We start from the raw sequence: 12,930 nt of genomic DNA on the forward strand, positions 1-12,930 counted from the left end.
CTGGCTAAAATTCCTGAAAGTAAAATATTAAGCAGATTTGAAGTCAACAAAAACAAAGGCTCATGCTATGGTATTATTGGTATTTTTACACTGTGTCTTAAAATTTAAATTATCCAATGCATACAATAATAATTATAATAATATCTATGTGTTATGTTGTCCTTTATTTAAAGAATGTTTGTTTTTTAGTAGCCTGTCAATAGCTGCAATAAAAAAATGGTATTTAGAAAACTACTATTCTTATAATCAATAGAATCAACCATACTAAGAGTGGAGCGCCATGCCTTGCACATCAGTGACTACTCCATATTGTCACTAATGCTTACTGTCTGCACTATTAACCTTCCAGTTAAACTCTAAAATAATAAAGAACAGCAAAATCATCCTCACTTAGACCTAATGCTAATAATTTCAAAATTATCTGTACCCTTTCAAATATATTAAATATAATATTAAATTTTAAAATATAGAACTTTTAACATATAGCAGATGGGTTATTATCAGATCCTGATGTAGTCAACCCATTTACTTTTAGAGAGCTTGATATCTAAATTGTTCCCTCAATTCTAGTTAACACAAGAATAAATAACCAGTTGATGACAAACCAAGTGGTCTAGGAAAACATTACTGCCATATTCCATGAATCCAGACCAGAAATGCAGTTCTTATTTCATTTATGTGAATAATAAACATTGACTAAAAACTGAGTATTTCAAACATAAGAATGTCAAAAACTGTGATGGAATCCTTACCTCTGGGATTATAGGTGTAGGCTTTTTCTTATCCAGAGATTTTGGTTTTAAAATTACCTTCTCTACATCCAGCATTCCTATTGGTGTGTTTGGCTTAAATTTGATAAGATTCTCTTCAGCAGACAACAAATCAATCGTGTGGCTTGATGGATTTAAGCGATACTGTGCACAGAGGAACACGAGCAAGTCCATCATTGGCTTACTGAAAGACATGAACAATGATGGTTTTAAGGGTCCAACCCAACAGACTGTGAAGCTTAATGGTTTCGAGAACTCTACTCTGCTCCTTGTTTGTCTTCAAGACATAAGGCAAGGCTACAAAATAAGAGCTGTGTGAGCAAGTTAAAATATCTGATCATCAGACAAAATCCTAACAGATTAAAGGCATTGGTTGGAATGCTTGAGATCTTAGATGCTAGCACTGGCTCAACAATTTTCTACAGGATTTTATTTGCTAATTTATGTTATAAATTTTATGGGTCCTTCCTTACACAAGAATAGTCATTTGGATTATAGGAGATAATTCTCAATATTATAACTTGCAGTCCTTAGCTCATAAATTGGCTACATTGCAAAGTTCTTATAAAACAAACTGCAGCCTTTGAGACAGAGAGAGAGAGAGAGAGAGAGAGAGAGAGAGAGAACATGAGAATGAATTAGTAAACAAATACATAAGGACCCCCAAACTTAATGAATTCCATGGATTCTTAAATTATTCAAAGAATACTTATTTAGTATCTCCTAGGTTTTGCTGTCATTGCACGATACAATGACCTGCTTGTCCTGCAGATCTAATATTTGACAGACTGGAGCACGTGTCATCAATATTGCAGTCCACTTACAATCTGCTCCAAGTCTAGGCTAACCTCAGCTCACTATGTATCCACCTCCAGGCCTTAGACTTGTGATTCTCCTGCCTCAGTCTCCCTAGTGCTAGGATTACAGCTGTGTGATACTGTTCCCACTTGCTAATTTCTGCTTTTTAAGTTGAGACTTTTAGAATGTATCCTGCCTATTACTATAATATCTCAGGCTGCTTTTTCTTTTATAGTGGTAGATGGGATTAGGCGGCCTACAAAGCCTAATACTTTTATGCTGCCTTCGATATAAAAAGTTTATGGACCCTTGTGGAAGGGAAGTAAATATTTGACATAATATCAAAGAAAGACCAACAGGAGAATTCAGGACTAATGTCTATACAGGAACCCCCCCACAGCCCCTGCAACAGGATTCTTGCACAGCCAGCTTGGCATTCAGGGTACTTCTCAGTTTGGAGCTTCCCTGTCCATGGGAACCAACTGCCAACACACAATTATGTTTTCCTTCAATTAGTCTTGTCTTTCTTAATGGCCATCCCTCTAGAAATGCAAATTAAAAATCCTTTTGTATCACATTTTCCTCCAATGCTTGGTGATCCTAAAGCATTCCCACTTAAGACAGAGGCACTACAATAACACACAGGAGTCCTGGTTCTTATTTCATGGGTGGAGGTGTAGCACCAGGGACTTCACTGTAGGGAAATCTGTGACCAGCCACCCTCCTCTTTTGGGGAAAACGTAGAAGCCAGTAAAAAATGATTTTCTAGTTATTCAACTCGAACCTAGATACTAGCTCTTTCAGGAGCCTGACAGGAAAATGAGGCTAGGAAACTGACAGTTTCAAGTTCAGTTCACCTGTGTTACAGCGTCTCTGACCACCATCTGATCCCACTGCAGCCCCAGGTCTGTGACCTCTCTGATTTAGTTTTTAAGAGAGAAACAAGTCTCCTGTAGGAAGCTGAAGGGCCAGTTGTCTCCATGTGAACCTAAGGGGAGATACCACTTTACCTGTGTTTTCAAACTACCCACCCTGCTCAGCTTGGCTTCATACTCAGGCCATTGCAATATCTATGTAATGAAGAAGTATATTCCCCTCCCAAGCCCCAAGCTGTGTATTGAACACAAGGCCTCATACTTCATCATCTCACAAGAGGTATGTTTCTAACGGTACTCTTTCTCTTTCCCTTGTACCAGCACCATTCCATCACACAATAGATGTCTAAGTCATTGAATAACTTCGCGCTGTGTTTTGCAAGGCCTGGATTTAGAGATACTAAACAGAAAGAATATAAAGACTCCCATCTGTAAATGCTGAAGTGGAGGAGAGAGCGTGAGGAAATGCCTGAATTGGAAAATGCCCTTAAAACAGACTTGGAGAGAACCAGTTATCTGGGAGAAGTTTACTTGTCAGCTCTCCCTGGAATACCAAGGCTCTGAGGCCCTGGATGCAGAGTATTTAAAAAACAGTAATCTTCAGTATTTCTTAAAGCTGCTTGGTGAAAGACCTGAAATTTTATAGAGTAAGGTTTAAAAGCTTGTAAGAACAGTTAGAAGGCTATAGCAAAAATGTATTTGGGAAGCTTAGTATAAACCTCAAATGTTGGCAGTGTGAAGGCCTGGATTAAATATTGAGTGGGAGAGAAGGAAAAAGAGTGAAGAAGGGAGGGTAAGAAAATTGAGAATTTACATAAACTCACTAAGAGGAGCTCTGAGAGGGGCTTGGGCCAATTTGATCCAGACCTTACCAGGAATCATATATGTAATCAATATGTAAACAACTCTGGCAGGACCCCAGCTTAGAAGTCTTTCATCCCAGGAAATGGTTGGAGACAATAAATGAAGGCCCTACTAATATGTGACAACTTTAGAGGAGCTAGACAGTGCTTATTTCCTCCTGGACAAAGCTATTTGAATAGCACTGTTAATACATACACATACACACACACACACACACAATACACATGATACACACACACTCACACATACATGCACACCACAGATATATACATACAACACATTCACCAACACACACACACACTCACACATACATACACACCACAGATATACACATACAACACATTCACCAACACACACACACACCACAGATACATATACAACATACACACACAAACACTCATACATTCATATACACACACACCAGATATACACACCCACCACATTCACCAACACACACACACATACCACAGATACACACATACAACACATGCAAACACTCATACATACACACAAAACACAAATACACATACACCACACACAAACGTGTATACACACACACCACAGATACACACACACATACCACAAAACACCACTGAGATCTGTGTGCACTGACTGGTATAAGGGGAAACATTTGTTAAAGGGAGAGTTACATACTGTAGGAAAAAATAAGAAATGAAAACCTGAACAAATTTGTGTAGTAACTTTGTTTTATCTAAAGCTGTGCCATCAACAGTAAAGGAGGCCATTATCTTTTTCAAATATAGCTTCAGACCAGCTTGAATGGTTAAAACATAAGAGAAGGCTCAGGATTTGACAGTAAACCATCTCAGACTTTCCTTCAACCAGAAGGATGGGGATCACGATGTAGCCACAATGTCATACAGGAGCCACAACACTGATGGCGGAACTCCAACTCTGCAGCAGGTGCTGTGTGCACTAATACAGACTGCTCCCACAGCAAATGAAGTCAGCCCTTAAATATAGATGGGGCTCATTCACCTGAATGCCAAAGCACTTTGCCAAAGACAACAATCTCGGCTTAAGAATAATTGTCCTCATGTGACAGGACTGACAACAGTTAGGCAGCAGGTTTGGCCATAATTACTACTACCAGGAAAAGAGCCATCTTCCTGTAGCCCAAGGTGGGAACACCTGAAAGCACATTATCAAAGTGGATAAGGGGCATCTGCACTCACTCCTCCTCACAGCCCCGTGAATTCTGATTTATCGCATTACCTGGTTGCAACATTAACATTTCCATTGTTCTAGCATTATTATCATTATACTTGCAGATATTTATATAGTGATTTCCTAGAAGTAATATTTAAATTGTTTTTCAAGCAGTTAATATGAGAAATGTCTTCAAAAACTCTCTTTGACATGAAGAAATCCCTGTGTGAATACCAACTTTTCATAAACAAAAAAACCCCACCTTTTATATTTAATTCCTTTTGATTATTTCATTTGAGCTCAAATCTACCATGAAAGCTATTCCTACTTTTTAACTTTATAAATGAAACAAGGTTTAAGAAATCATATTACATTTACTACCAATAATAATCACTTGCTTTAGAATTTCCTGATTCTCCAATCAGGAAGATTGTTTCTAGCTACATTTAACATCCTCATGATTCAAAGTAGTGTCCATAGTGGTGAAACCATTGTTTAGAACAGGATACCTGCTTTATGACATAGTTTTACCATACAGATCAAAGACTTCATCAAATCTTTCCTAAATCCTCTGGGACCCTTGCTGTATCTGGGACACAGAGTAGTAGTAATCTTAACCCGGTTTTGATAATAGATGGTTAAAGCTTCTATTTCTGTGTTTTAAAGATCCAGCTGGATATCAAAAGATTCAGGTCATGAAGCAATAAAGAGCTCATGAACAGTGCAAAAAACGACATAGGTGGATTTCTAAGCCTCCACATGCTTAAACAAGGCCACTCGCTGACAGGGTGCCTAGGTAATTTTTCATTCAATCTGGGACGGCTGAGAGCAAAAGTAATGGCTCAGGGATAAAGGGCATGAACAGAAACACCCTAAAAAAAGGAACACCTGACAATAAGTGAACAGATACACTGCAAACAACTAAGAATAAGATTCTTCTTATGTGTTTTTTTAATCTGCTCCAGTCTCTTAACAATTTACCTAATGCAATTTCAACAAATGCTCAAGTTGTGTTGAATTGTTTCCCTGCCTTACCAACACATACTAACACCTGAGTAAGATCTATGCTGTGCGAACCCTTCCTGAATCAAACGAACTCAGAAATGAAACTCTATAAACTTCTGTGCATCCAACATGGAAAGCACATTTCATCCTGGCTTTGGGAATGCTTTACTCTGCTACATGAATCTAGGAGACAAACACTAAGCAGCAAGATGTGAAGAGAGCTAAGACTCAGGTAATTGCTAAATTGTGAAATGGTTTCATATCAAATATTAAAAACAGACAAAGAGTAAAAACTGTTTTCTCCTTGTAAGCCATCATTTTATACTGTGGTCTACTCCATCATTTACTTTTAATGCTATTTCCAGAACATGTTAGAAATAATTACCTTTATTTAAGAAATGGAAAAACCCTTCCATTTAAGCAGAAATCTATTTCAGCTGCCAAATGCATTCCAGACCCAGAGAAGCTGAAGCAGGATTAGGAAATCAAAGTCAACCTGGGCTACAGACAAAGGTCCTGTCTCAACAACACTCACACATCCAAACCATCACACCAAAACACAAATAAAAAACAATCAAACAACAAAGAAGAATATACTCACTAAATATACCACACTCACACCGACACACACACATACACACACACACACACACATATTGTGGTACAGTTCATCTTCATTATCAGCCTGACTGAACTTTCAATTACTGAGAGTCACATCAGAGCAGGTCTTTGAGAGCTTTTCTCAAACAAAAAGTCCTATAAAGACTACATTGATTCTCAGAGGAAATCGTATGCTTTTCCTTCAAAGACGAGGAGAAAATGTCACAAAGCAGTCACTAACAGTGAGCAAGTTTATATACCAGAAGTAGGAATAGTGTCTGTAAAGGAAATCAGAGGTCAGTCATAGAAAAGGAGACAAAGGAGGCCTTAGTTAGAAACTAATGGAGTGAGGGAGAGAGCCTTGCTTGGCCATGTAAGGGACAGAGTGTCATGGTTCCTGCCCCTGGAACACAGCCAGCAGGGCGTGGGCTTCCACAAGTGTGGATGGTTGCTGTGGATGTAAGAGTTGTATATATAAAATATGTATTTTTTTAAACTTTATGTTCCTCCTTTGGAAAGTAGTCTCCCCTCCAAGATTATCAGAGTATGTTCTCTCTGCCAATATTAATGACTCCATTAGAATCAGTGAGTCCAGGAGTTGAGTGTGTATTGATATCCTTAGAAAAAACCAGTAAACCCTGAGACCCTCAGGACAGCCGTTAAGGCTGTGGTAAAGAACTCTGAAAACATGAGTTCAAATCTACGTAGTTCCTCAACTATGCAATCTATAAGGATGAAATAGGAATGGTATAAGGAAGCGGCACAGATCCACAAGAACAGAGGGAGCTACACCATGAGCCAACTTGTCAGAAAAACTAGCAAAATCCCACCCACCTGAGTTTTTGTTCCTGCTTACAAAGGCAGGCAGATTCCTGAGTTCAAGGTCAGCCTGAGACAGAGAGAGTTTAGGTCCTGGGCCAGATCCAGGGGTGGTAGGAATGGTAAGTTCATGGCAGGGTCCAACCAAGCTGCCTTACTGTCTCTGCTTAACAAATGCAGGCAGATTTCTGAATTCTTTTGCAAGGAAAAAAAAAATCATGAGCTATCCAGAGTGATTTTAGAATTTTTCTCTAGCATGAAAGAGCTGTCTTTACATAGAGCTGTCTCTAGCAGAAAACCATCTGGAACAGGCTACAGAACCAGACTAAGAGAACTGTCTAGGGAGCCATCTTGAGCAGATTACAAGGCTGTCAGCTTGCACCTGTCGTTTGAGTTTGAGCTGTTTGTTTCACTGCTCTCAAACATTGCTTCCTCCGAATCCCTCTCCAAGCTGAGGCTGGTCTTTGGTGGAGTCTCCTACAAAGACAACTCAGCTTTCATTATGGAAATTTATAGCTGAGGACCAGGGTCAGTCACTTCATGGTAAATAATTAAAAGGGGCCAAAAAGGGAATGGGATTCTGACTGTGCTGGCTGGTTTTATGTCAACCTTAAACAAGCTAAAGTCATGCCAAAAGAGGGGGCCTTGATTAGGGAAGTACCTTCATAAGACCTAGCTGTAAGCCAACTCATCTACCTTATCTATGAGCTGCTGGGGCAGGTGAAAGGGCCAGCCCCACAGATCCAAAGCCGCAGTATCTCCTCTATAACAGGTTATCTGTGGACTCCCCATGAGGAGGCCTTAAACCAGACCAATGACTCATTGCAATGAGCATTAGGGGTAAAGATATGTAGACAAAATGAAATTCTAAGGGACATACTGTGACACATGACAACTTCCACAGTGAGATTTTTTTATGCTTTGTTTTTTAATGTTTTTTGTTTTGTTTTTAAGGGATTTGCAGGGCAGATGGCAGATACATAGAGACAGGGAGATGAGTGTGATTTGGATGTATGATGTAAAACTCACAAAGAATCTATAAAAGGTTAAAATCCAGCAGTAAACCTGTAGGATATTTTATTAATTAGTGACTGATGGCAGAGGGCCCAGCTCACTGTGGGTGGTGCCATCCCTGAGTATGTAGTAGGAGTTCTGTGGAGTTCTATAAGAAATCAGGCTAAGTCCTTGAGAAGCAAGCCATGGCCCCTTCATCAGTTTCTGCCTCCAGGTCCCTGCCCAGCTTGAGTTCCTGTCCTGATTTCCTTTCATGATGAATAGTAATGTGGAACTGTAGGCCAAATAAACTCTTTCCTTCCTATGCTGTTTTTTTGGTCATGGTGTTTCATAATGACAATAGAAACCTTAACTCTGGCACTGATCAAACCAGCCCGGAAAAATCTGTTTTTTGTTTGGGTGGCTGGTTTGTTGTTGTTTTGTTTGTTCTTTGGAGACAGGGCCTCATAAACTACTGACCACAAACTTGCTACTTATTTGAAGGGGACTTTGAACTTCTGATCCCCCTCCATCTGGATCCCAAAGACTGGCTACAAACATGGCTCTATTTAGCATTTTTTTAAAAAAAATAAATACAACTATAATGTGAACTTTTGAATTCTGGTCCATAATAATTTTTTAACAAAAGCTGACTCACAACAGTGTAGCCTGTCATTTTTCTTCGTCTACTTATTTCCAATAGGTGGCACTGTACTCCATGTAAATGCTCCTGGGCTGGCTGCTGATCTGCCCTGTACCAGTCAGAACTGCTCTTAGTGGCTCTGACCAAAGGAACAGGGCCACAGGTTTTGTTTGAAATATCTCTGGGTTATTTGACACAAAATCCTTGAGGTCACACCCTAGGCTATGAAGCAAAGCATAATTTCTACTTAAGCAGTGCTGCCTTTGTGGGTATGCACGGTATCCTTAGATCAAAACAAATGCCTACTTGTAATAATAAAGGGCTGTCTCCTCCTTCATACACAGCGGCCTTCCCTTCCTCCCTACTGAAGAAGAGTGTTGCTAGTATAGCACAGAATGCCCTCCCTGTAGATCCTCAATATGAAACTTTCATCAGTCTCCCAAACTGGAAATTTTGGTTCAAGATATAGTACCTTCTCCTGGGGCAGCTGCAGGAAGATGGTGAGCAGAGATCAGTTTGTTTTACAGACTGAAACTATGACTCAAAAACAAAAAGCACAAACAAAAAAGGAACTGTCTCCAAGTACCAGGGACGCTCATCCTTACCAGCAGCAGCCTCCAATGCTCACTTGAGCAGTCAAGGGCAGCAACAGGGAAAGGAGTAGCTCGGTGGTATACCTGCACACAGCCACATACACCCAAGTGCACACACACACAAATACACATGCGTGTGCACACACACATACTATATGCTAAATACAAATATTCTAGTTCCTCCTTCCTCCCATCACCCATGCTATTTTACTACAGACAGAAATGCCTAGAGTTTTCCATCAGACTACAGCTACCATCAAATAAGCAAAGGAAGAGAGAACAGAGAGAGATGAAGTTGAGTTATTTGGGACATGACATCACTAAACTCTGGTACCCACTAAGCCTGTCACGCTAACTCGGGATAACTTGTCTTTGCTCTCCCCTGAGCATCATGTGTAACTGCCTCAATCTGTGTGCCTCAATCCAAACCAGAATAAGCTCTAATGAAAACCAGTGTACCCACAAACGACATTCTTCTGCGGGTGAAGTTATACACACCCATGTTCTCGAAGGGAACATTTTATCAGCAGTTAAGAACATTAGTTCTTGCAGAGGACCAGGGTTTTATTCCCTGAACCCATACACAGCAGCTCACAACTGCGCATAACTTCAGTTCTAAAAGAGTTATGGACAATCTTTCCTGACCTCCAAGAGCACCAGGCATGTATGTGACACAGACATACATGTGAGAAAACACTCATACACATAAGCTAAAATAAACAAACCTTAAAAATGTTATAAATAAATGTTATAAATAAATTCAAGTATAATTTAAACAAATTCAGAAAATATATTCTCAAAAAAAATCTAGAGACAGACCCCTCAGAGTTTTTGATTTGTCTAAAACACACTCTTGTACTTGAGCTTATTTAAAACTACCTTTCTCAGTCCTACACAGAATTCCTGTATTATTCTGTAGGATCTTTTTTCCCTTCTACAATTACAAAGACATGATATTATAATGTTTTCCATTAGTTAGTACTTTAAATAATTACAACATTTTATTTACTATTTGTGTTTTCTGGCTTATTAACACCTTTTAGAACAATGGCTCATCAGTACCTAGACCTGTTAAAACATCTTTAATCACCCCCCTCAGGATTCCTCACAACACACTCCTGCGGTGCTCCAAAGTACCCTTGAAGAAGACCACACTACACTCTGAAATACATATCAAGGCCTTTCAAAAGTATCACAGAATCATACTAAGATACTCAAAAATCACGCTCTATGCTATCAACTACGCTTTAGTCCTCTAACTGAAGGCTCATAAAGATGACCGCACACAGTCAGCTCCTGGGTGATAAAGCTATTAAAAGCAAGCTGCCATATGAAAACCTGCTAGCAAGTAATTTCCAACTCACAAAACTTGAGCCCTAAACTTTTTTTTTTTTTAATTAAATTGGAGACAGTTCCTTTTTAGGGCACTCCTGCCTTGATCTCTACCTGGAAAGAAAGGCCCTCGACAGTCAAGACTGTTCTTCCAGAAGACCCAAGTTTGATTCCCAGAACTCACATCAGGTAGCTCACAAGTGCCTATAACCCCAACTCCAGTGGATCTGAGACCTCCTTCTGACCTCCGAATGTACCTGCACACGTGTGTGTGTGTGTGTGTGTGTGTGTGTGTGTGTGTGTGTGTGTGTACATGAAAGCATAGCATGGGACACCATGGGAAACTATACCACTGCATAAAGAATGGAGTGTGACAGGAGATCGGCGGCGGCGGCGGCAGCAGCGGCAGCAGTGGCTGCTCCAGCTGAAGGGCCATCAGCAGTGGAACCAAGGCGTCACAGGGACCAGTTAGGCCCTGCGCCCACGACCACTGACCTTCGCTGACCAGCCGGACAGCAAGCAGCTGCAGTTGTGCGGCGCCTTTCCTGCACGGAGGCCACTTCAGAACTCGGCCTCCCACCAGTCAGGAGAGGAGGATCCATCTTGGTTCCGTACTCCAGGAATCGGACAGACTGAGGTACACAAACATAATCCGAGGCCAACACCGCGGTGGTCTGAGCCCGACGGGCGTTGGCCTGCACCCAGGCCCTGGGCGGGTCGGGGGGCCATCGGGGTGCCAACCCAACCAGGAGGTTTTTTGCCCAGGCCTGCGAGCGCGCCTCCGCCATTTTGCCTGCAGGACGACAGAGAGCTCAGGCGGGCAGACCTGTAACAGGCATAGCCTAAGGCTAACAAAGCGGGGGTCCAGGCCCCAAAAGGCACAGGACTGACCCCAAGAACTGGGCGGCTTGGTGGGCCATCTGTGAGTCAACCCGCCCAGGTGATTGTTAGCAAAGCAGACTCTCCCGGCGCTTTCAGGGAGCGCGGGCGCACACGCCCGCCATCCTAGTCACCTGGCAAACCCAATTAACAGTCAAAGCCGTAGGGGAACTTTGCTCGGACCTTGGCCTCCCAGGCTTTTGCCTGGACTCAGGGACTGGGCGGCCAGGCTAACCTTGTGTGCGATAGCCCGGTTGGCAGATCGGCTGCCCAGCGGAGTGAGCGGAACTCAGGGGAGGTCACAGTAGCATACACCATCGGCACTCCCTGGGAGTGCACACGGGCTCCATCTGCTCCACAGACACAATCTGGGGCAAGGCCTCAGGCAGAAGCCCTTAGCTCTACTCTCTCCGCTTCCGGATCCAGATCAGTCTGGGCGGCAGCATTACATCTCCAAGTCCTGCAAGTGGCTAGCTGGGCTTCCGGGCGGCCAGCTGGGAGAAGTCAGTGTGCTCCAGTGAATCCAGCGGGCACCAGCGGGAGCCTTCGGGTGCCTGCTTTGGGATCTGAACAGCCTGGGCAGCAGCACACTGTCTACAAGCAGTGCAGGAGGTAAGCTGTGCACCAGAGGCCAACTGGGAAGGGGCAGCTTGCACTGGTGAGTCCAGCACTGACAAGATAAACTAACACCAGTGAGATCTAGATGGCAAAAGGCAAACGCAGGAACGTCACTAACAGAAATCAAGGCAATATGGCAACATCTGAACCCAATTCTCCTCTACCAACATGTCCTGGATACCCCATCACACCAGTAAAACAAGATTTGGATTTAAAATCACTGGTCATGATGCTGGTACAGGAACACATGAAGGTCATACATAAAGAAATTCAGGAGACAATGGATCAAAAGTTAGAAGCCCTTGCAAGGGAAACACAAAAATCATTGAAAGAAATCCAGGAGAATGCAAAAGCCAACAAGGAGGAAATGCAAAAAACACTTAAAGAAATACAGGAGAACTTTGCTCAACAGGCTGAGGTCATGAAAGACGAAACACAAAAATCTCTTAAAGAAATACAGGAGAACTTTGGTCAACAGGCTGAGCTCATGAAAGAGAAAACACAAAAATCTCTTAAAGAATTACAGGAAAACACAAACATGCAAGTGAAGGAGCTAAGCAAAACCATCCAGGATCTAAAATCAGAAGTAGAAACAACTAAGAAAACTCAAAGGGAGACAACTTTGGAGATAGAAAGCCTTGGGAAGAAATCAGGGGACAGAGATACAAATATCAACAACAGAATACAAGAGATAGAAGAAAGAATCTCAGATGCTGAAGATTCCATAGAAACCATGGACTCAACAGTTAAAGAAAATGCAAAATGCAAAAAGCTTGTAACCCAAAATATCCAGGAAATCCAGGACACAATGAGAAGACCAAACCTAAGGATTATAGGCATAGAGGAGAGTGAAGATTTACAACTTAAAGGGCCAGCAAATATCTTCAATAAAATTATGGAAGAAAACTTCCCTAACCTAAAGAGAGAGATGCCCATGAATATACAAGAAGCCTACAGAACTCCAAACAGAC

At 41.6% G+C, this 12,930-nt stretch overlaps 1 protein-coding gene across 8 annotated transcripts in view; it reads right to left on the reverse strand.

Moving 5' to 3' along the window:
- Cobll1 (cordon-bleu WH2 repeat protein like 1) overlaps positions 1 to 12,930 on the reverse strand; it is a 155,374-nt gene that overhangs the window by 45,981 nt on the left and 96,463 nt on the right. For all 8 annotated transcript variants that reach the window (XM_052182591.1, XM_052182589.1, XM_052182586.1 and 5 more), the window contains one exon: positions 753 to 954. In XM_052182591.1, the coding sequence (XP_052038551.1) occupies positions 753 to 954 (202 nt within the window). The remainder of the gene's footprint in view (positions 1 to 752; positions 955 to 12,930) is intronic.

This window comes from Apodemus sylvaticus, chromosome 5, assembly GCF_947179515.1.
Source record: "Apodemus sylvaticus chromosome 5, mApoSyl1.1, whole genome shotgun sequence".
NCBI classification, from domain to species: domain Eukaryota; kingdom Metazoa; phylum Chordata; class Mammalia; order Rodentia; family Muridae; genus Apodemus; species Apodemus sylvaticus.